Below are 23,343 nucleotides of genomic sequence, written 5' to 3'. Positions count from 1 at the left end.
AACGCCACACAATGTTTGCAACTGCAACTACCCTAAATGTACTGGGCTAGGAAAATTCTGTATACAAATACATCTTTATCTTTTCTTCTTATAAATCGCATCTCATTTCAACACAGATACAATTAGACTATTTCACATAACTGACAAAAACTGGAAGTGGTAAGTGTCCAGAGGGCACTTGTGTTCAGGGTTTCTTGCTAAAGGGTAAGAACAAAGACTCCTCAAGAGTTTCCAAGAACGTTTTGCCTTCATGGGAAAGGTCTGGTCATCTGCGTAAGACAGTGCCAGACAAAAGCCACTACTATTTACAAACTAGCAAAGGACCTTCTGTTTTGGTTGGTATCTGGGGTCCATCATCTTCTGTGCCATCTTCCAGAGTGACCAGCAAAAGCTGTTTTGGGGAGAAAACAAAGTCCAGCAGAAGTCAATCTATCCTTACCCTAACCCTAATAAAGTTACTTTAACCTATAAAAGGTTACCCTAACCCTAGTAAATGCTGACTTTCCGCCCTTTGTAAAAAGACCCAACCAAACAACAAACCAACACCCCCATAAAGACGAGCGGGAGAATCAATCCACCAGAGAGTATTACACACGGGGAGGGGAGGAACACAAAACAAAATCGGTAAGAGATATTTTGGGTTTCTAAAGTATTACAGCAATAAATAAGCATCAGTAAAGGACACTTTTCTTCATGTAAGCTGCAGAATGAAATGCGTACATCAAGAGAAACAGTAACTACAGCAGGTATTCCTGGATTGCTCAGTACCTCTGAAGTCCAAATAGGTATTTTGACTTACAGCCTCCGATTTAAACATTTAGACTGGCACCAGATTAGCCAAGCTGCTGCTAAAACAAAATAATTAAGAGTACATCTCTTGAAGCGGCTCCAGACATGTCCTCTAGCCAGATGTTTTCACACAGAAACCCCAAATAGAAAAAATTCACCCAAATAGCATTTCTTTTCCTCGAGACATCTGTGAGCAAATGATACTTCAGCCTAATGAAGTAATGAAATCCTGCAAGACTGAAAGCCGCACAAATGACTCTCCACCAGCAGCACAATTGAACAGCATCACAACGCTGAATAAAGCATAGCCAGGTACCAACATGACCTTAGTATCTCATCTGGGCCAGAGCTGAAAGAATTCTCCTCCTCAACCCAAAGGGATTTCCTTAGCAAGTAAACATCAGGAAAGACGCTAGCTTCCATGTCTCCAACTCTTCTGGTTTTCCCTTTTTTTAAAAGCACACATTTTAATAACTAAAAGAAAGGAAACTAGAAACTAAACGTTTATTCCATGACATCGAATCCAACAGCAGTTTTTGCTTATTACCTGTGCACAATGCTTCTACTTTCCACTCGGTTATCAGCGTGACTACTGTCATGGCATTTACAACACTAGACAGCATTTAGCGAAGGAAAAGAGCTGGCGGAGCGTACAGTAGCTCTTTGTAAAGTGGAAACACACAAGGCAACACAGCTCAGTATTCTGCTACTGAAGCCTGAGACAAAAGTTTTATTCAAAGTAATATGTTCATCAGTGATCTTCTAAGAGTAGAAAAAGCAACATTTCCCAGGCCTGAGATACGTGAGTTCTGCAAAGCGATGACAAAACTGGATGCAAAGCCTGGGCCTTTGCCTTCTTGAATGTGGGAACCAGTAACGGGAACAGCAGGAAGGAAGGTGGCGTTTCAGCAATGTGATGAATCAGAAAATTGATACTTTTGCCCGGGAAGGAACAAAGCGGCAGCTTTCTAGGTGCCAGGAAGAGCACTTGCATAACCTCACGCAGCCCCTTCTTTCAGCACTATTCAACAGGAGGCAGTTTAATCCCGAGTTTCTCTTTTCACGACATACGTTGCCACGCATGCATAGTTTGTCATGTGTAATTTTTCATAAAATTGTCAAGATCAGACAGTGCAAGATACCTAATAAACCACGTCTGGCTGCAGCAACAGCACGAAAGAAGGGACAAGCTTTGACCTGCGGGATCCCTGGACAAAGGCTCGGGAGCGGAGGCATCGCTGCTGTACGTCTTCACCCCGCATTCCCACTGCCAATTCTGGACTCTTGCTCATTTTTGACCGTTTAATTTTTTTTCGACAATCACTGTTATTGTCAGACAGGATGAGGTATCACAATGCAGAAATGTTATGGCAAGGACAATTGTCTACGAATATTCAGTACATGTACACAAAAAAGACAAAGTAGAATTTCAGAACGCTTTGAAAATCAACTCCTAGACAATTTGTGACTTACCAGTCACAGTTAATGCGTTTTTCACCATGCTCTGGTACTCCACAGAGTACAGAGGTGGTGGTTTTTTTTTTTTAAATATGACCAATACAGAATGCAGGACATTAATTTGCAATTTTTTCCCAATTTGCCTTATTTCCTGTCTTCAAGACTAGCATAGACAAGTTTTCAATGGCTTTGGCTAGTCAAAAAGACACATTTAGCATCAACTAGCACATGTAAGAACAAGTTTACAATGTTAGCACAGCTTCACCTCTATCATTTTCTGAATGCTGCCCCTATTAAGGAGCGGAAAGAATCAGGACAATCAAAACCCCCTTGTCAGACACATAAAAAGGAACATTTCACTCAAGCATTAAAGTACACATTTCTCATAGCATGAGAGCATTCAGTAATGCTAAAGGTGTTATGGTGGGGCAATCAAACTGAGTCTCTTTATATTTTGAGAGAGAGGGAGTATTTGCACTCATGCCTCATTTGACAGGGACAGGCATCGAGAGAGAAGATTTACCATGTGATAAACAGACTTTGTTGCCTACAGGACAATAAAGGGAAGCTTTTTGGGAGCAATTAGCCAGCACAGAGGAATGTCCATTTATTAGGTTTCCAGGCAAAAAAAAAACAACAAAAAACCCAAACAACCAACCAACAAACCAAACATCTTTATTTCAGGAAATCCAGCTCAAGGGAATGTTTCATTTATATTTCTTAAAAGAACACAGGCAGCCTTGAGCACCTGACAGCACAGTAATCTCTCCCAACGTTTTTGTGGTTTCCTTAATACTGATGCATTAGCCAGAGAGAGCGAAGCTATTGCAAATGGGAGTCCCAGAGAACTCTTCTCTGAGACACCTGATCCTTCAGAGGCACCCAATCTTGAAAAAGATTTATTAGCATGAACTCCTCACTACAGATATGCTCTAATGAAAAATTTAGAGATACAAGTTACTTTGAGAAAGCGTAATTTGACTTCCACTGTTTACTCTCCATCTCTAAAGAAAACCCGTTTAAAGGGTTTATTAGCCCGATTACAAATCAAAGGTGCTCAACTGTTTCAGTGCTACAATCTCCTAGAGTACCAGATGAAAGCTTCAGATTACTTCCCTATGAAGTATGCTTAAAATATATTTGCAATTCTTTATTTCCTGTAAACTATATTCAACCACAGTAAAAAAAGAAAAAGTTCCAATATACCAACTTACTCAAGCCCTCTGGAACCCAAATCCTATGAGCCTGCAAGTGGGTGCTTTCATTGCTGCTCCCACCCCAGAATATAACTACGTGTCAGGTTTACTGACCTTACCATTGTTTTGTTAAATAATTCCCCTACAGGCCCCACGGTAATGCTTTCACTAATTCTGTTTCTGGAAATACATTTGCCAACAGAACGCAAAAGAAATATTCACACATTTGAAGCAGCTTCTGTATTTTTCTGTCCCTCATCCTTCTATTTGCCTTGAAGGATGGGAGAACAAACATAAAAATATCCAACGACTGGACTCCTGGATGCACGTGCAGACGCTCCAAGTGGATCCCTCAACGTGCACAGCGCTCAGACACACGAGGAGGAAAGACTGTACTGAGGTTTCAGTTGAAGGGGGCTATCATGGTCAAATGCAGACATCTTAACCAGTACCTATAATTTTGCCTTCCATTTTGTTATTAAGGTTGGTTTTGTTTTGCCCTTTTTTTTTTTTTTTGATAAATTAAGTACATTATAAAAGCTGACAGGGCTAAAAATTTTGTTGAAACTATGTCACAAAACAAAAAACAGCTGAGAAGGAATGCACGAAGATAAAAGCATTCTGACATTTCTGAGAGCTTATTTTTAAACTACGGACTGTAAAAATTAATCAGCCCAAGCAGGTTGAAGCTATTGCCTTTCTATTAAATGCTGTGTAAGAACTCGCCCGTAGGTTTTCAAAACAACAGCTCAGATTTCTCCCCTTCAATTTTAAGCTTAACGTTTCACATTTTCAAAGGGCCCTCAACTTCAGCTGAAATGCGTTCCTGTTCTGCTAACTAATTCCCTCGAATTTTCTGCCAAGTTTCGAAGCACCGCATCTCGGGGTACCGGGCACCGCCACAACCCAAGAGGTTCGCTCACAGGCGCTTTCCCACCGCTGGTGCTAGGAAGCGGAGCAGCGGTTAATCACTGCTGGGAAAGATCTGCCCTTGCCGAGTATTAAAAAGCAAATGGCTGGACTGGAAAGAACTTTGTATACAGATTGATTTCCCAGTTTGTTATCATAAACCATCCTTTTCAATGAATAAAAGTGACCCGAATCTCTCCAATCTCTTAGCGTTTCAAAGATAAAAATAAAAGGTGCCTGAAGAAAGAAAAAAGCAAACATTAACACAAGCACACACACATCTAATTTGCTTTACTGGGTCCTCTTGAGCCACTTACAAACAGGCTCCCTTTAACACATGGCAGCGTTCCAGCCGACAGGCAAGACGTGGTAGTCTTCTCCCCAAGGTGACTTTCACTGTTTTAGCATGACAGGTAGTTGGCTTCCAGAGAGATTATGAAGTTGAAATGAAGTATTATCTGCTACATCTTCTGTGCAGTGAATGTTATGCAGGGACTTAGTTTAGTACTAAGAGAATAACAGGTTGAGGGAAATTACTCTGAGATCTCTCATTTTGAAAAGGCAGATGTTCTCTATTTAAAATATGTCAAATATTAAATTCTATTATGCCTTCTTCCTGCTTCACTGCTACAGGCATCTTCAAAGATGTGGGGAAGAGCATAGCAAAACTGTCAATGCTTCAGGATTAAGGTTGTTTACTTAGTACACTATTGAAGAGAAAAACCTCTGTAACTTATGGTTTTGAAACAACAGGGGGGAGATAAATAAAGGAACAGCAGCATACAGGAGCATTCCCATTTACAGATTTCGCTATGCTTCAGTTCAAGAGGAGGAATTTCAGAGGCATCACTCTCCAGCAAGCTAAAGATTATACAGTTTAGCAAAAATAAACAACAATTACCTTTTAAAGATCCAAAAATACATACTAAACGGCATTAGGTTGACTAATCCCCACATAAGCTATCCAGCAAAGAAAGCATACATTCGGAAAACCTCTCTGGTCTCTTTGGCTCTTAAAAAAGCACGACCTGTGTTATTTACTCTGTCCGAGGAAGCATCTTGTGCTGCCACTTCCTTTGCAAGACAAATACACTGGAGATTGAGACTGGCACTGCCCAGAAGAGCCTTCTAGTTACAGACGTAGTAAAAATAGGTTCTAAACCCTTCCTCAAAGAAGCCTAGAGCAAGCCCAGCAATGTAGAGCACAAAAATCTTTATTTGTATGTTGTGCTAACTACCTTGGTTTAACAGATGACTCAAAAAAAAAAAAAAAAAAAAAAAAAAAAAAGCCCCCCCAAAAAAGCTAAGCATAAACCTAACCCCCCTACCATTTAATGAACACAGTGTGACTATCCCCACTTTAAACATTACCCTTATTAAGTAACAGATTAGATATTACTGAAAATAGATGTCAGGATTCCCACCACAGGAAATGCTTCTCCTCTACAAGGATAAGAAGTACCTGCACACTAAAAGCAAGGCCAGATTCACAGGGAGCGTAGTTGGGGGGGGCGTAGCATTTTTTCTCCCCACCCCCCCCTTTCTCTTTCACTCTGGGAGGGAACAGGCAGAGACGCAGAACAGCAGTTTCTGGGCTCAAAGACCCTGCTACTGCACACTGCACGCCCAGCAGACGAGTTTGCATCTCTCATCCCAGAGAAATGCTTTCCTTCACCATCGTCATCTGAGCAGCAAGGTCAGAATTTTGCCACTGCACAGAGGTACCAGGAAACTTAATTTTCTCTGTAAGGCTCTCACATATAACAATATGACCTATAAAAGCACTATGATGATACCTATTAGAAGTGAATAGTAAGTCAATGCCAATTAACTCCAGGACACTTAACTGATGTTACAAAACCCCAGTGACAAGTTTTCATTTTCACATTCTCTATCAAAGCAAAAAGCGAGCTGAAGACCAATGTGATTAAAAAAAAAAAAATTAAAAAATCTGACCTCAGATTCATATCTGAGAGCTGTTAGATCTATGCCATGTTACCACAGCAAGGAAAAGTCAAAACAAAACCATTTCAGAGCCAACCACCACCTCAGCAGTCACTGCACCTCTTCTGACAGAGTTATGGCTAAGCCAACCCCATCTGTGTTTTGACATTTCAGAACCACTTTTCTCAACAAGTGGATTTAAAAAAATTTTTTTTTTTTAATTTTTTTTACAAGTTGGTACACCTCCAGAGAGTAGGTAAATTAAAATCAGTGAAATTATTTGAAACATAAATGCAAAGCAAGACAGCTATGCGCCCATTCCGAACACACTCCAGTGCCTGGAATCAACTACAGTAACAGAAGAAAGCCTTGCTCTTAGAAATGGAACAGTAGCTCTAGGGCTGCTGTTTTTTCAATTTTCTTTTCCCATATGCAGATACAATGCCTGTTTTGGAGCTGCCGCTGTCCTTTTCTGTGGGAAGATGGAAAAATAGCAGGTACAGCACACACAGGAGAAAATCGCACCTTTTACGCTATGACAAACACGCGGCTTTATCAGTGGCACGACTATTTCAGACAAACTATTTCATTCCATGTGGTCCCGTTATCTAGGGACCACTGCATGGCCTCTCCTCTATTTTTACAGTCGTAGCTATCATTTTATTCCCTTGCATAGCTGCACTTACAGTCTCCTAAAACTATGCACTACTATTAGTGCACATAAAAAGGTGTCCATCACCACTGTCATTTTATCACTTCCTTCCTGTAAATAACAGTTGTTGTCGCTGCCACTAGAAAGAAAACAGCATTTCCTTCAAGTAAGTCACAGATTAAACACATTAGATGGCGGTACCCAAAAGCATGCGAGGCAGCCATGAATATACAGCAGAGACTGCAAAATTACCTTACACAAGGGAACAAAAAGACATCAGGAAAATCAGAACATATGCAACACCTGTGATCCAGCAGAACCTGAGGTACAGGTCGCTGGAGAACACACCCAGCTTTCCCATGCATCAGGAGTAAAATTCCATTCACAAGATTGTTGCAGAATTTAAATGCCATGGTGTTAGTTAAATAGAATGTTTCTTGTTCTAAAGGACAAATGCATAATCGCATATTGTTATTACAGATCGTAACTAATTTGAAGATGCATTTCCAAGCACATTTCCCTCAGCTGCAAAAGTAATTTACTCCAAGCCCTACCAACTCATCTAATTCTCGTATCACAGTATGTGTTTGCAGGCCAATGCTGTGAACTGTTTCAATAAAATAAAGTGAATCTTAAAAGAATAAACAGTCCGGGAAGGGGTTCTAGTGTTTTTGTTTGGTTAACCTGGGTAATTTCTGCTGCTCGGTTCACAGCTCCATGAACAGCTGTATCAGCACAGCTGATAGGCAGCACACTAGACACAGAGGCAAAACTAAAAAGCCCCAAACTCAGCTTTGCTGGCAAACAGAACATTCAAAATCACCGAGGATCCCACTAGGATGGTTGTCATCACTCGTGCTACTCCCTGCTATTTTTATTTTGTGATTAGGTGGTATTGTCTCATTTTCCTCAGTGGTTATTAACCTCTCACCTTGGTTTCAGTTCTCCTTGTGGTTCCATCTTCAGAAGTGACAATAGACACATGGGAAGTGGGAGTGCCTGGGTCTTCCTCCACGGTAACTGTCTCTTCCACCATTTCTTGAGGCTCTTGCATCATTGCTATTGATGTCTGGTTACTGGGGCTTTGTTCCTAAAGAAGCAGGTAAAAAAAAAATTAACTTTTCACTTCTACCATCGTGGTATAACTGTTCTATTGATTTCAGCTTTCTCAATTGAAAAACACATTTTACCCAACGACTCGCAAGCAGAGATTCAGAGAAAGAAGTATTTACTGCCTCAAAAAAGCATGCTGCAACTCTGCTGGTATGACTGGGCTCAGCTCAGTAAATGGAAATCATGTGAAGCATCTACCAAGGACTTCGTATTTATAGGCAACCTACTACAGACTAACAGACTACTATCTTATATTTAAACCCACTTTAAGCCTTCCCTTCAATGCCCAGCGTAGGAGGAGTGCAATTTTTGTCTGTAAAAACATTCATTCAGTTCCGCAGTGAACAGGACCATTGGCTTTCAGAGCAGTTAATCTTACACACCATTAAAAGTTTATTTCCATTTGATAAAATGCACTCAGTTGCAGACTACAGAAGGCTATAAAACATCAAGACCTACTATTAAACCGACACCTTTCTCAAACTGTCCAAAGCAAGGATAATTTAAAAAAATGGACAGCTAGAGATTAATAGCTGAATTATGCGAAATGCTACCCTTCTGACATCTTCCCTTCGCTAAGTCCGAAAGATCTAACTGGCTATAAGCTTATTTAAAATTTATAACAGATAGGCAACAAAGAAACACTAAACAGAAAGAAAGCAAATCAAAGGCTGGTTCTGGCAGGGCTACTGCCCAAAGAGCACGCTTCTGCTTCTCGCCAGCACTAATGTCTGAACTTTCCTTTTTCTTACTCAATTGTGTGTCTCGGCACAGAAATCAGAGAAGCTCCCCTTTGGTAGATGAACGTATTTCAGAAGTTTCACAGCAAGCGGCCAATAAAGAACCGCTTACATACTGAGAAATAAGACTTTTCCCCAGCATTATGAATCCTCAGCTATGTAAAATGAAATGACAGACTGTTCCTTTCATTACAAGCCCTGAAGGTATCGGGCTACACAGGCCTCAAAGCCAAAGCAGGGCTTCTGTTTGCACATCTTGTCAAACAGGCACACAAAGAACATCCTTTATTAAGGAATATATATACACACACACACAAATGTACACAGACACGCTTTTTTTTCATATTAAAAAAAGGAAAAAAAAAAAAGGAAAGGAATGACACATGACACAGAGCCCTAAATTGCAAAGTGAACACACTTTTCCTAAAGAAAACACTGTGGGCAAATTCAATATACCTTTTCATATCACAGCAAAACAAAATTATTGGGATGAAACTGTTGCCATGCAGGTGCTGAGTCTAGTTACAGAAAGGTTTAACTATTCTCTACCTGTGAGCAGCTTCATCACCAGGGAACTACAACATTTTCTTCTGTAATGTTTTATTTAGAAAAATTGCATTTCACCCCAGCGATGAACTCGGGATTGCCCCTTTTGCCGTGCCACGTTTTGTGCAAGCCCTGAAGGACAGCATCCTTCCGAGTGACCCTACGCTGCTGCGCGGGAGCAGGGTGCTGAGGTCTCATTGAGCTCCACAGTGAAAAGCGTCATTTAATCCTTGCGTGGTCTACAATTTCCTTTGAAAGAAGCTGAGATGCCCCTGTTCAGTTTCCTTTATTTACAGCTGTATTCTGACATTCTGGAACTCGGACTTCAGTAAGGAAGCTGCTTTCATTTTCAGGTAAGCACTAATATTAACCAAGACCATGACAATAAGCCTCCGGCAATCATCTCAGTCAAAATGCAACATGGACAGCCTTCAAAGATAACAGATGCTGGACCACCAGAGGTGATACAAGCAGGCACTACTTCCATTTCTATTGAAACCACAGAATAACTCAGGCTACAGAATCAATCAACGGGAATAAGGCTTCTGAAATCCGAGAGAAAATCACTCCTTGCAGTCTGCAGTACTTAATCATTACGGCAAATAACTCATGATACACGCTGAATCCTTTATGGTGGGGGGTTCAGATGTCAGATTGTGTCTTCTGTCCACAGTTTCAGAAGGGAAACTAGCTCCTGCGACAAATATATTAATCCCTTCACATTTTTCTTGAAGATACTACATTCTCACTGCAACTCCCTTTTCCCCACCCCACAGTAAAGCTTCCCTCTAAACAGAAGAATTTACACAATATTGCAAAGCAGTAAAGACTCAGAACTTCTATTCATCTTCACGCAACCCCAGCCTTGCCGACAGCAAAGAAACCAGTTACATGTAGAGATTTTTTCCATTACACCTTGTCCCTGTAAACCTCCTCATCATCTCCAAGGCATTGAATGCCAAAACTGCTTCAAGGTGGGACCCTCTCACTCCTCTCACACGTGTTTGTACATACACATCTCATCCATCGTCCTCATTTCTGGCTGCGTCTTGAGGTGACTGCATGAATTTCCATCTCTTCATTCCCCTCTAGATTCTTCAGAGCCAAACTTTGCTTTGTGATAATAAACCTGAGGAGATGGAAGGTGGAAAGAAATATTTTGCTCTTTGAGCTTTTTGCAAAACTTTTTCTTTATGAAAAAAGTAAAGTCTCCCATTGTATTCCGACTGCCTGTGGGCAAAAGAAACCTTTAAAGCTGGGCACTTGAACATGAGCAAATTGCAAAGTAGAGCATATTGACTTTAAATGAGCACTGCGCCAGTTTTTATCCTCTGGCTGCTTCTAAAATGAAGATTCAGGGAGATATGGTACAGATCTGCATTCCTACAAGAGAAAACTATTGTTAGCAAGAGACTGTCCTAAGCATCAGAAAGAATAAAAGCTTGCAAAGTTCAAGGTAGATATCCCAGCACAGACAGCTAACCAGACTGCATCTTCTTGCGTCTTCCTTCTTATTATGTGAGCTACTGAGGAATGCAGTGAGCAAAGAGCACAGCGTATCATCCGGCCTACTCCCTGAATTAGCTTAAGGAGGTGGTTCTTTGATCTCCAAAACCAGTACTTTCTCCACATCGCTAACTTAGAGTTGTCACGAGCTAACATTAATGTAGAAAAGATGCAAAGATTTTGTTATCTGCCTTTAGTTTCCATCATTAAGGATTTTAGGTCATCGCAAATTGCAGAAACTGGGACACGTTATCCCTTTCAACCACCTTCCTCTGTGCTCAGCTTCTAAGTCAGTATTTAGGACGCTCTTTTGCTAAACACATCCAGCATCTCAGATTCCAAACATTTGGCAGGTAAGCCTAATTATTCAAAGTAAAACACAGGTTGAGCTGGAACATGACACCCCTAAGGAATAATCCTACCGGTAGCTCCTTGCCTGCTAGAGGTGGGTAATTCCAGTTTAGAACAACAGACACTCATTCATTTACCTTGCTGGGGGCTTTCAAAGCAAAAGCAACCAGACAATTCCTCTCTTCCTACCACATCGGCCAAGACCCTGCGGTCCTTCCCCTACTGTCAAACCAGAGGGTGTTCCCAGCACAAGAAGGATCTGCCGTGCCACAGCAATCGCTGTCGTCAGCTGAGCATCTGGGAAGAACAAATCGCAAGGGAGCTCCTTTCCAGTCCTCTTCAACGGGAGACCATCAGGATCCCTGGCAGTTCCTGCCGGCTGGCTCCCTCCTCCCCCAGGCACCTCCCTTTGAAACACTCGAGGCACAACAGCCGAACTACGGAAACGGCGTCGGAGGGAGCAGCAAGGGCCAGCAGCTCCCTGAGGGACGCGGCGCCGAGGGGGATCCTTCGGATGGCTGGGCAGGGGCCTCGCTGCCTGGGGCCCGCTTCCCCAGCACCCGAGCGGGGCGAGCAGGACAGACCTGAGACGGCAGCCAGGTCCCACCAAGAGGCAATATCACAGTGATGAGGGAGGCTCAAGGTCAACCCGGGAAGCAAATCTGCAGGTCAGGGTTAGGATCAGGTCCCGCGATAGCCAGGCAGGTCCACAGTGACGAGGCAGGTCTGAGGTCAGGCTGGGAGGTCAGTCTGCAGGTTGGGGTCTGGATCAGCGGGGCCCATGGCCAGGCACAGGCACGGCCGTAGCTCAGCTGGAGACCAGCCCTCCTCCAGAGGAGCCCAGGCACGGACCGAGGGCTCGGGGCTGAGCTTAAATAGAGCTCCCAGGCCTCTGGGCAGAAGCCCCACATGAAGGTGGTCAGGGCCGCTGAGGTCTGTCAAGGCCCTGAGGGATCCCACAGCCCCTCCAAAATGGCAGGAGTTCTCCTGCAATAAACACCCACATATCAGGGTGACAGCCCCCCCAAAATTGCTAAGCATTACCCATGAGGTCCTTTCAAATAAAAATCTTTGGCTCCTTCCAAGAAGATTACAAAACAACACCAAGTTATGAGAACAGATTCCAATCCAGTTATTGCATAGGGTGTCAGTAGTCATGGCTTTTCTCCCTGCTTTTTTGAGTACCAAATGAATCCTATCCTGTTGATCTGTGCTCGCATCTCCAGCGTGCTTTAAGAAAGCCAAGCTATTTAAAAAGCAAAACAACAATCAATTTATCCCCAGCCTGTAAAAGTTAAGTGCAGACGAAACAGCTAAAGACCTTGTAAAATAAGCAAGAATCATAAAATAACAGTAATTCTTGTTTTGTTAAAAAACAGAGTGATTTACCATTTAGGGCACATATCTCCTAGGGCTTATTTTGCATTAGAATACTATAGCTTCTATAATCATCACCATTTCAATTCCTAGAGTTATATTTCCATCCAAGCAGCTATTTTATATCTTTTTTTAATAAAAGAATAACCTCCCCCAGGAGGATCAGACATCTTACTTTAAAACAGTAAACAAAGTTCTTTATTCTCTGCCTAGGAAACAATTTAAAACAGTCTGGAAATAATATAAAATTGCAGGAGATTATTACTTCCACTAAAACAGCCCCTCATCAAAAACACTGAAAACACGTACATGGAATCATTGTTCTCCCAGAGATGCCCTTTGTTCAGCAGATTGCAATGCAGGCTATTCAGGCTACTGCTTACTCCAGGCTACTGTCAGATACCAAATCTGAAGGTTCTTGCAAAGCACAAAGGCTGGGTTCTACACCAGGGGACACACTTGTCCTCAGCCAACCCCAGCACAGACAAAGCTCGAGCGTATCAGCTCCTGTGAAACACACTACAAGTCTGGGCATAATTAACGGCACTGGACAACAATGCTAATTGAATTAAACGCGGATCCTCTCTCCTCCTACTACTCTCTGTTTAAATTACTTATTAAAGCTTCAATCTCTGCGAAGCATGAGACTATTTATAAGCGCAAAGCCGGCAAACATTGGTTTTGTCAGTCAAGTCTCACGCTGACATTCTGCCCCACTGGTCTCCTTCCAACTTCGGTCTGCACTTCCAGTTCAGTCGTGTCCTCAAGCTTGTCATTTGCTGAAGGCACGTGGAGGAGAACAGAAGACAAGAGAGGCAAGTCTGCAGGATCACATCAATCCGACAAGTCTATCTTGAGACGCGCATCAGATTGGTATCCCAATGGGACATCGAAGAGGACGGAAATCAGCGGTGGAGTTTGTTGAACTTGGTGTACTTGTGGCAGATCTTTCTCCAATAAAAGATCGAGCTCCCCAGCAGCTGAAGACTCTCAAATCTGATTACTATCACATTGATTACTATGTAATCTATTACATACTATTACTACTATGATTTCTATCACTCCTGCCTTGCCAGAGCTCCCTTTCTTTCACCACAGCCTGAGGATCCTGCTGTGCTCTCTGCCCTGGATTTGCCCAGGGAGCTTTTTGTGCATCTCAGTAGTGCAACAGCTGGAATCCAGGCTGACCAGCACATGCCCGTCACTGAGCCCGTATCATCCGAGGCAGCTGTAGAGGAGACTGGCTTACTCTTTCCAGATCGTGCTTCAGGAACAGAGAAACCGGTAAGTCCTCGCACACAGCAGCACTTGCACTGCTGCGGGGCAGGGCACCTTCTGGAAGAAGAGAGAGGCCACAGGTCTCCTTATGTCCAAGGACTGCCACATGCTGCGCTTCTCCAGGTCAAAAGACGCAGCAAGGTCCAGGTCTTCAGCACCAAGCACAGGCACCCTGTCGCACCTATCCAAACTCTTCACAATCAGGGAAACACTGCTGCAATGAGGACACGTTATTCAGGCAAAATGGCACCGGAACAACGAAAAGCACACGGATGAGCCTGTACTGAAACCTAGGCAGTGTATAACGCTGGGAAGAAAATCACTGTCTGTCTTGCACTCTAAGACAGGAACAAACAAATATCTACTTTGCTGCAGATAAACTGATCTCCACTTGGTAAGCCTACTTCTCTGGTTAAACGTCATGTGAAACAAAATGTGTTTTTTATATCTATAACTATATCTCTATGTGTATATATACAACGGATTCAGTTCACTTCAATGCAAACCCAAACACATTAACCTACGAGAAGCTTCAAGCTCTCCGTTAGAGCTCTCTCGCCAGCTCTGCCCTGAGGCTGGTCAGTTCAGAACGTAAGGGAAGCGTTAGCCCGAGCTGGGAGCAGGCTGTCCTGGCACGGGGTACCAGAATGAACTCAGCCACGCACCACAATGCACTAACTGTTTCCTGAACACTTACACACTTCCTTTGTCCTTTAGAAACACACACGACAAGCGACTAACAAATAATGCCAAGAGCTTTTAAAGCACCAAGGTTAAAAAGGAACATTTCAGCAACTGAAAAAACCCTCAACTACAGAAGTTTTGAAAAGCCACAAAGAGCAGCTTTTTCTGCAAGCAGGCATGGTAATTCACCATCTGAAGGCATCACACCTTTCAGGGAAAGCAAGAGGCGGAGGTGAAGGAGAAGGAATCAAAACCCAGACAAGGCCCGCAGCAGTAATATTCATCCCTCAAGTACTGCAAGACACACTGGGGTTCTGTTCAGCCACGCGGTAACTGCCCATCAACAGGGAAATCTGCAGCGCTTGCCCAACGGTCAACAAAGAGGGCTTTTATGCTATTTTAAACAATCTGAAGTGTCTCAGTTAATGGAAGACCGGGCAATTGGCCCTCAACTATTTCTAATTGACTGGAATGATGGATGAAGCTAAAGGGAAAGCTGACCCACTGAACTTTTCCATACAAAGCTAGAAAACTGAAGGAGATTGTAAACAGTTTATAAGAACGAGAAGTGGGAGAGGCAGAATCCCAGAGGCTTTGCTCCTCTCAACCTGCTGTTAAGTTGTTTCAGACGAAGGAAAACAAAGAGCTTCAACTCAGAGCAACAAACAACAAAAAATACAGGGGAAGGCCTAAACAAATAGGGTATTTTTCCCATGCTCTCCTCCCCTTTCTCCAGCAGCCACTTAGCTCTGCCGTGCAAGCCGGTCCTTTGAATCAGAAAGGGCAATTTGTCACTTTGACAAGTAAGATGTCTCTCAGGGCTCTGCATTGCCTTGCCCTGCTTTTCAGATTGACTGGGTGTTAACCGAAGATGTCAAGACATTACATCTCAGTCCACTTCAACAGATGTGATAATATATACTTAAAACTTAGGTGTTAATCAGTCCCACTACACTAAAGGTAGCGCTCAGCAACGCACGCATGCCCGTCGGGTTTCAGAACAACGCAATCCCTAGTAGCTTTTGTACTGCAAAAGGGCAATACAGCTGCAACGCGATAGAGCAGGCTGCTGACCTAGACAGCTCCTAGGAGGGAAGAGTGAGGACACGCATCTTCCAGGTAGGGAAATGGACGCTTAACAGGTTCAATCCACAGCACCTATCTTCAGGCAGCTTAGCGAGGTATCTACACGCACAGTAACTTAATTCTTCCTCTTTAGTCAAAAGAAGAATAGGAGCTTCAGAGAATGGTTCAGATTGACAAGGAGGTGATTTAGTCTGTGCACACATCCAGCTCTTGCCACCGATTCTGCAGTGAAATGTCATCAAGCACTTCAAGAAAGCATTAAAGCTGGGGGATGAACCCAGGCCTCAGAGCCCTGACGTAAGAAGTCTGTGGTAGAACCCAGAACTGGACGAAGGTATCACAATTCATCATTCAGTCCCGTAGTCACAAGCCTTTTTCTCCCCCCCCCCCAGCAAGATCAAGTAGTAAAATAGAAGCATAAGCCATTATTTTTAGTACAAATATGATAAAGGCAAAAAAACCCTAACACCTGGCACACACAGGATTAGGGCTAGCCCTATTTCTCTTAGCTGTCAACAGCATGGCTAACGTTTATCTGGAAAGTTTGCCCACTAGGAAACCATACTAAATGAGCAGGAAACGACTGTTTCTCACCAAGATTTGTACAGAGAGTTCACTGTGATTTGCCAAGCTACCTCCCAGAGACAAACACAATGCAAATCTGCATGCCTAATCTTTGACCAAACCCAGAACAGATCTGACTTGCTTCCTCTCTGGAGTCTTTCAGATGAACTAACCAAGGCTAAATCAGGGAGATTTTTAGTGGGATGAGGTTACATCATGGATTACAATTTTCCAGCAAGCTTTTTCCTTCATCTCCACCTGCTGCCTCTACAATGCTGGCATTAAGGGTGGTGTGGATGACTCATTTGTACATGCCTTTCTGCAAGACAGGCGTTCAGCTTTCATTTCTTCTTGGCCCCACAGAGCTTAGGTCATAAATTAAACTGATGCATGTATTACTAGATATCAAGTCCACAAACTTACATGCACATAGGAGTCAGAAGTACAAGCTAGGTCCTTCATCTAAAATAAAAAAGAGAACCGTCAGTTTGGCAGAGTACAGCAGCAAGTTTCTTTATGCAGTCCGTGTGTCCCAGACTCTACCCCAGCCACTTAAACACATCACTACTGCATTAAACCAAAATCTGCCAGGCCCAGCCTGTCAGTTCTAGGCTAACACATGCACGCCTACTTGCACTGCTACGAAACTACCTTAGAGAATTGCTTTTTAACTTCAAGGCAGATGTAAACCATCTCTGCATTCTTTGATTTACGACCAAGACTGGAACATTATTTGGGTGTCCCAGCAGCCATATCAGATCAGTGTTAAATTTAACTAATCTCCTCACCCCCCCAATCTTGCCTGTGTATCTGAACTACGCAACAAAAATGCTTTTTGTGGCAAAACACACCGCCACAACACAAAAAGCAATTAAAAAAAGCTCTTATAATCTTGAGGGAGACAGAACAAACAGATCACTGATGAATTTTTAAGGCTGCATTCCAAGAAAGCCGTTTCTTAAATAAATTATTTCTCATTCTAGGGAATACAAAGTGATTGACAATAAATCTAATCACCCGTCTCATAAGGAATATGCTTGCCAATGTCTCCCACTATTAAGCACGAAAGCAGGTTTGGTTGGCACCAAGACAGCAGGACTGCTTCAGTCCAAACAGCTCCCCAGGAGATGGCCCATGGTATATCACATTCTCCTCCTGCCCTCTGCATCTCGCCCCCTTCCCTCCCAGCCCCACACCAAAAGCCACCGTCTAGAGAACACAGAGCAGGAAACGTGTGAACGGCCTCGAACAGAGGCCCGGCTCTCCACATGATGTAACCCCAGAGAGCAAAAATGTGACAGCAGGAAAGAAACTGCGTGGGAGGTCTCTGGGGGACTGCAAGTCCATTTGAACACCAAAAGACACAAACAAGCCAACAAAGCCAGAGGCCGTTCCATCTGCTGTAAATCTTCCAAATGGAAGAGATTCCAGCAGAAAGACAACTTTCCCAAGTGCGATGCAGTTACTGTGCTATTTCAACTGCCCAAGAGAGATCACCGATGGCTTTTTTTTCCACTAGTCCATTTATTTCACACATTCTCTGGGTATTTCATAAGACTGAGCTTACAACTGCTACTTGTACATGAACAGACCTCACACAGACCAGAAAGAGAGCAGGTAGACCTGCTAAGCCAGTGTTAAACTAGCAATAAACAGTAAAAAAAGGGGGGGGGGGGGTATGAAAGAGAGCACTTGGATATTAGGGAAAATGCTGAGTAGGAACATTTTATCACCTCTATTTGGCATCCACACGGTTGCTGCTGGGACAACCTGTCCAGCTCTCCTATCCACAGCTGGGGAAGGACGCGGATGCACTGCAGTGGGGTCAGAGCACAGCTTACAGAACTGCCAAAGAGAAGGATCTGAAAGGTCTCTCGTCCTGCCCTGAGGTCCAAGCTACTCATCTCAAAGAAGGCCAAGGGGTGATTTGATTACAGTTCCAGGGCCTAAAGGTGCAATGGAAAGTTGATCGAGAACCCTTCAGTCTCAGAGATAAAGGTTTAACTAGTCCCAGTGTCAGGAAGCTGAGGGCTGACAAGATACACACATTTTGTTTTACTTTTTAGACAGCAAGTGTGAGCAGTGCAAGTGAGAAAAGCATACATGCTAAAATCTTCCTAACCACTTAATAGGTTGGACCTATTTATTTTTAAGGAACATGTTCCTATTTAATCAGAAACCTGATAATGGAGACATGCTCATGTGCATGCACACAGGTACTCCTACTTGACTGCTACATCGCTCTGAAGATTTTTCAGTCTAAGAACAAATCATTTAAAGCTTGGGAAGGACTCCCCCAGCTCGCCCACAGCAAATTATACTTAAATGCAATAAAGAGATTTTTGTCAGCCAGGGAAAGGGCTAATGAAGGTTCCCCATTCTGCAGTGGTTTTGGCTTAAGGAGTTCCCTCTCCTCCCACCAGTGAGCCATGGTGAATCTGCCAGCAGTACTTCAAATAAGGCCAAGCTGCAAACCAGCGCATTGTGTCAACTGAGAAACCACCATCACCAAGGAACGGCTGTCCCATCCCCAAGGCTTTGCCATCTCCAGCACAGCTCCCCAAGCCTGCTGTGCCAGCGTAACTGAGATGGCTGCGTCCTAAGAGAAAGCAGTGACTGAGGGAAAGGGGGGAAAAGAAGAGATGAGGACCATTTATTCAGGCACTGTCACCTAGAAAATTCATGGGAAACCACTGGGTCCATTCAGTGTATAATGCTAAATACCGACAGTCAGGCAATTTAGCAAGGACTGCTATTACTGCATGATGAGCATGAATCTCAGAAAGGAAAAGTCATTTAAACCAAGGTGGAAGTCACTTGCCCAGAGGTAAGTATCTTCACTAGTAAAATAAAATAGCTCTCAATTTCTTAAACGTGTTTGGCTTTTTTTCATTTTATATCAGCTCTGGCTAAGTGTTCCACACGCTTGCTGGAAACACGCATCTTCCTGTGACCACTCCTGTTGGCACTGTGTATACAGTCAGCACTTTGGGATTAAAGCATCTGAATTGTAAAACACAATCACATTTGCCAACCACCCAATTATTTACATAGTGTCTTTTTTATTATTACTTCTGATGTGCTTTTGTTTGGCACTTCGCAATGGAATTCAAATATGATAAAGACTAAGACAAGATGCAGCCCTAGGGCCAGCAATCTAAGTCCAACAGGTTCTCAGAGGGCTTTTCAGAGAGATATTTCTCAATTAACACACATACAGATAACAACAAGAGATCATACAGGATGAAATTAAGGACTTGCTATTAACGAGCATCAGTCAGAAAACTAGATTCATGCTCCGAATGCTGTACTTCCCTGCAGCTGGCAAGACGAGCTGCAAGATTGCTCTTTCAACCCAGGGACAGGACAGCTGTGTTCCACTCCCACTCCTTGTTGTCATTTTATGCCAGGAAAGGGAATCTTTAATTTTTCCAGAGGAGCCCTGCCAAGCTGAGGCTGCAAACAGGATACGGTGTGTTAGTAACCTTCTAGCCAGCTTGCTCGTACCCTGGCCAGAACTCTTCAAAGTGCTTTATTCCCTGCGTACACGCTGGCAGCAGCGACTACCTTGCTTTCATGCAAACCAGCCTCCTGTGTTAGTCTCCCTTTGTTACTTAGGATTGTACAGGGTACACTATTTCCCTCTGTTCTGGCAGAATATGTGGCATCCAGGTACCCAGCCTTTTGCCTTCTCTCCTTTACATAAAAGGAACGGCTTCCCTAAGACCCAAATTTCCGTAAAATTTTGGCAGAAATAAACTGGTTCTTACAGTGAACTCCCGTAAGTGCGTTAGAGGAACAAAGTTCTCTGTACAGCATTAGCAGTCCTTGTATCATCTATACACACAGCTGCCCGAGTTCTCAGAGTTCAAATGAAGTTGTTTTATTTTTCTTCCAACTCTTACAAAGAATCAAAGCACAGCCAGTCATCCCACCCACCTTTTTTAAACAGTTGGACAGACTCAATCAGTACGAATTTAGCGGCAGCGAGCCCACCGCCAGCGATGAACACCCTGCCATAAACACTGTTCCTGCCTCCAGCACTCACCCTGAGCACAGCGCTGGAAACCTCTTCCGAAATACAGACTAGGAGGGTCCAGTCTCCTGTGGTTTTCAGCTTTTGGGTTTACCCTGTTTCCAAGAGGAGAACGGTGCCTTTTAATACCTTCCCAGAGTCCCCAGCAGCACAAAAATATCTCAAAAAAGGTGCTGCTGAACCCAGGAGTCAGGTGTGCTGACCTGGACTAACCCATCATTCATAATGATATTCTTAACAAATGAAGATGTCCTCAAGAACAGCCTGACAGAAATCCGTAACATTCCACAGCTCGACTTGTTAAATCAGGGAGTACAATAGTTATCAACAGATAAACATGAGCATGGAAGAGAGTAAGTCTGGCAGAAAGGAGATGCAAAAGCAAGGCTGGGAGCCAGAAGGAAACGATGGGCAGAGGAGAAAACCATTACAAAATGCACAAGTCTGTCCAGGGAGGGGAAAAACAAAACAATAAAGCATGGCAGGGAAAGGGGAGGGGGAGAACAGGAAAAAAATGAGAAAAGACAGAATCCATAAATGGGAAGAGTAAGGGTCATGTGAAAGCCAAATCAGTGGCTTTCACATGAAAAAAAGTGGTAGGAAAAGGGAAGGAGGGGGGGGAAGTATGAGAGAAATATTTCAGTCTTTAATTTCATCATGTTAACACTGCTTTAGTTCACCTTATAAATCTTTTCACGAATAGTAGCTCTCTCCACACACGGTGGTATATTAAGATTCTTTTTTAAGGCTTTCCAAACAACGCTATGTCATTCTTTGGCTTTTTATGTGGTTTGCCTAGACCATGTTTTTGCGGCTAAGCTCTCATTAGATGCGTATCTTGTACTGGTACTTACCAACAGGGAAGAAGATTATAAAATGCAAGAAACGTGAACACAAGCCCAGCACTCGATTTGACACAAGCGAACACTCACAAGCAACAGCACAGGGTCTTGCTTGTGACTTACTGATACTTCTATAGACATTCAGGATGAACTGATTGTGCCTGAACCGTTCCGTAGCGGTGTGTCAGCAATCCATCTAGAAAAGGACAGGACGGGTCTTTCCGAGACCCTCCCGAGAGCACAGCTCCAGATGTATCACGACCCATCTCCCACACCAGAAGCTCAGGTGCCAGCCACACGGTTTCCAGCCTTGCAGCATGCCGCCTCACCGCACCCGACACCCCAGCTCGGAGCGGGGCGGAGGCACGAGAACAACACAACCCAAAGAGAGCACCAAATCAATAAATCTTGCTTACAAGGGATGACAGCACGTCAGGAAGAGCAAACACTACAATCTAGCTATCTGGGTGGAAGACAAAGACATCCACCCGAACGACAAATTCCGTCAAACACCAATGAATGCTTCACACACCACAGGCGGAAAAAGCTAGCCTGATTCTACACTTAATTCAATTATCCACGTCAACAGTAACCAAACACATCAGTATTTACAGCTTCCCACCATTTATCAGTCCACACGTGCAGAAATTAAATCAACTTCTGAATAAGGAATCATCAGCAACCCTGACCACAGAAAAAAACCCCAGCAAAATATTTTTGCCAAGAAGTTTAAACTGACTACAGCTCCGTTTAGAAAATTAAAGGAAACCTAAGGATAACCGTATCATTCACTTAACAAAAGCCACCCAACATATTATAACAGGCTCTTAGTATATATCTAAAATGTGTTGGGAAACCCAGAAAATATACCAGATAATGTGCTCTGTATACCCTCAGCAGTAGACGTTACAGCTATTATTAATCCTAGCTTTGTAAACCTTGTAGACATAATTCATTGTGCTTTTGGATCCGTAATATTTTTCAAAGCACTGCAGTTTGCTGGCTTATAAACATGCCCCGCCAGCTTGCTGGGTAGAAAGATTTCTGCTGACTTCATGTATCATTTCAGTCGCGCTCATCAGGGATTAATAATTTTCCCTGCTAAGGATATAGGCTGCAAGTAGAAAAGGTTATGCGTGTGTCTGAACAAGACTGGTGAGATTCTGATAGGTGATATTTGACTATACCAATAAAGACATTAAATATAAAGTGTACTAATGAAAACCAGGGTCCTTCATTAAAAAGTGAAAAGCACATAAACAACCCAGAAGTGACTGAATACCGCACAGCACTGCTTAGAGCATTGAATCATGTTCTGAAATAACCAAATGATTTCTTATTTATTTACTATTCACTATTTATAGGTGCATTCAGAGAGTTTTTCCTTGAGAAAGGGAGACAGGGCATGCGGCAGCTGTTCTATCATACTAATTTATACATGACCACAGACATTCAAACATTAATAAAAGATGCTTTATTCTTAACTAATTAATTTCAAAAACCTCAAACTTTTTGACAAGCTGCTGAAGTAAGTGTTTCTCTAACCCAAATACCTGCTGCTCTTTAGACGATGAGCCATTTAAACCCGGAGCTCTCCACTGTCTCTGCCCCACGGTGAGCAGCCGTGGTCGTGGCGCGGCACCGCCTCAGCAGGTACGCTGGGGAGGGCCCAACTCGAGGCTGCTACTGGGAAATACGCCTCTTCACCCAGAATTTGTGTCCAGCCCTGCCGCCTCCATTCATTCTGCCAGTCATTTACACTACAGGAAAGCAGTTTGATTGACAACTAATTTTATCTGCAAGAGAAGGTCAAGTTCTCCCGTACTAATCATGTTTTGAAAATCCCCAACGAAAAGCTGACGGCAAAAGCCATATAAATACATACGGCGAACAAGCACTGAAGAGGCACTTCACTATTTCTTCCGTGAAGTTCAAATAGGATATTTAAATTTCAATTATTTTGGAAATTTTACTGCTTTTTAAAAGACATAATTGATAAAATTGCTTTGTCATCATAAACGCATTTTATATGCATAACTTCTCCAAGAGGAAGCAAGATCATCAGATAAGTCTGTATTCTTCGCAGACCTTCACGAAGAAATTTCTTCTCTTCTTCATAGTTGCACACAAACCACAAGAAATAAGACCATTTTTTTAATGGAGAGTATTTCACATAATGAGAAGAACCCAAGAAACCATGAAGGGAGACTAACTTAAGCATTTCTGGTTCAATCCTCTACCAGTAAGGTCACATCTCAGCACACTGCCAACT

General features: G+C 43.1%; 1 protein-coding gene across 19 annotated transcripts in view; it reads right to left on the bottom strand.

Moving 5' to 3' along the window:
• Positions 1-23,343, bottom strand: part of ARVCF (ARVCF delta catenin family member) — a 295,496-nt gene that overhangs the window by 88,303 nt on the left and 183,850 nt on the right. For 16 of the 19 annotated variants that reach the window (XM_075516535.1, XM_075516537.1, XM_075516534.1 and 13 more), the window contains one exon: positions 7,880-8,038. In XM_075516535.1, the coding sequence (XP_075372650.1) occupies positions 7,880-8,038 (159 nt within the window). Of the gene's footprint in view, positions 1-7,879; positions 8,039-16,616; positions 16,656-23,343 lie in introns of all 19 variants that reach the window. The other 3 variants (XM_075516541.1, XM_075516540.1, XM_075516542.1) reach the window with 1 other exon arrangement.

This window comes from Mycteria americana, chromosome 13 (assembly GCF_035582795.1).
Source record: "Mycteria americana isolate JAX WOST 10 ecotype Jacksonville Zoo and Gardens chromosome 13, USCA_MyAme_1.0, whole genome shotgun sequence".
NCBI lineage: Eukaryota > Metazoa > Chordata > Aves > Ciconiiformes > Ciconiidae > Mycteria > Mycteria americana.
Note: the sequence above shows the minus strand (reverse complement) of the source record. Positions and strands in the feature narration are given on the sequence as shown.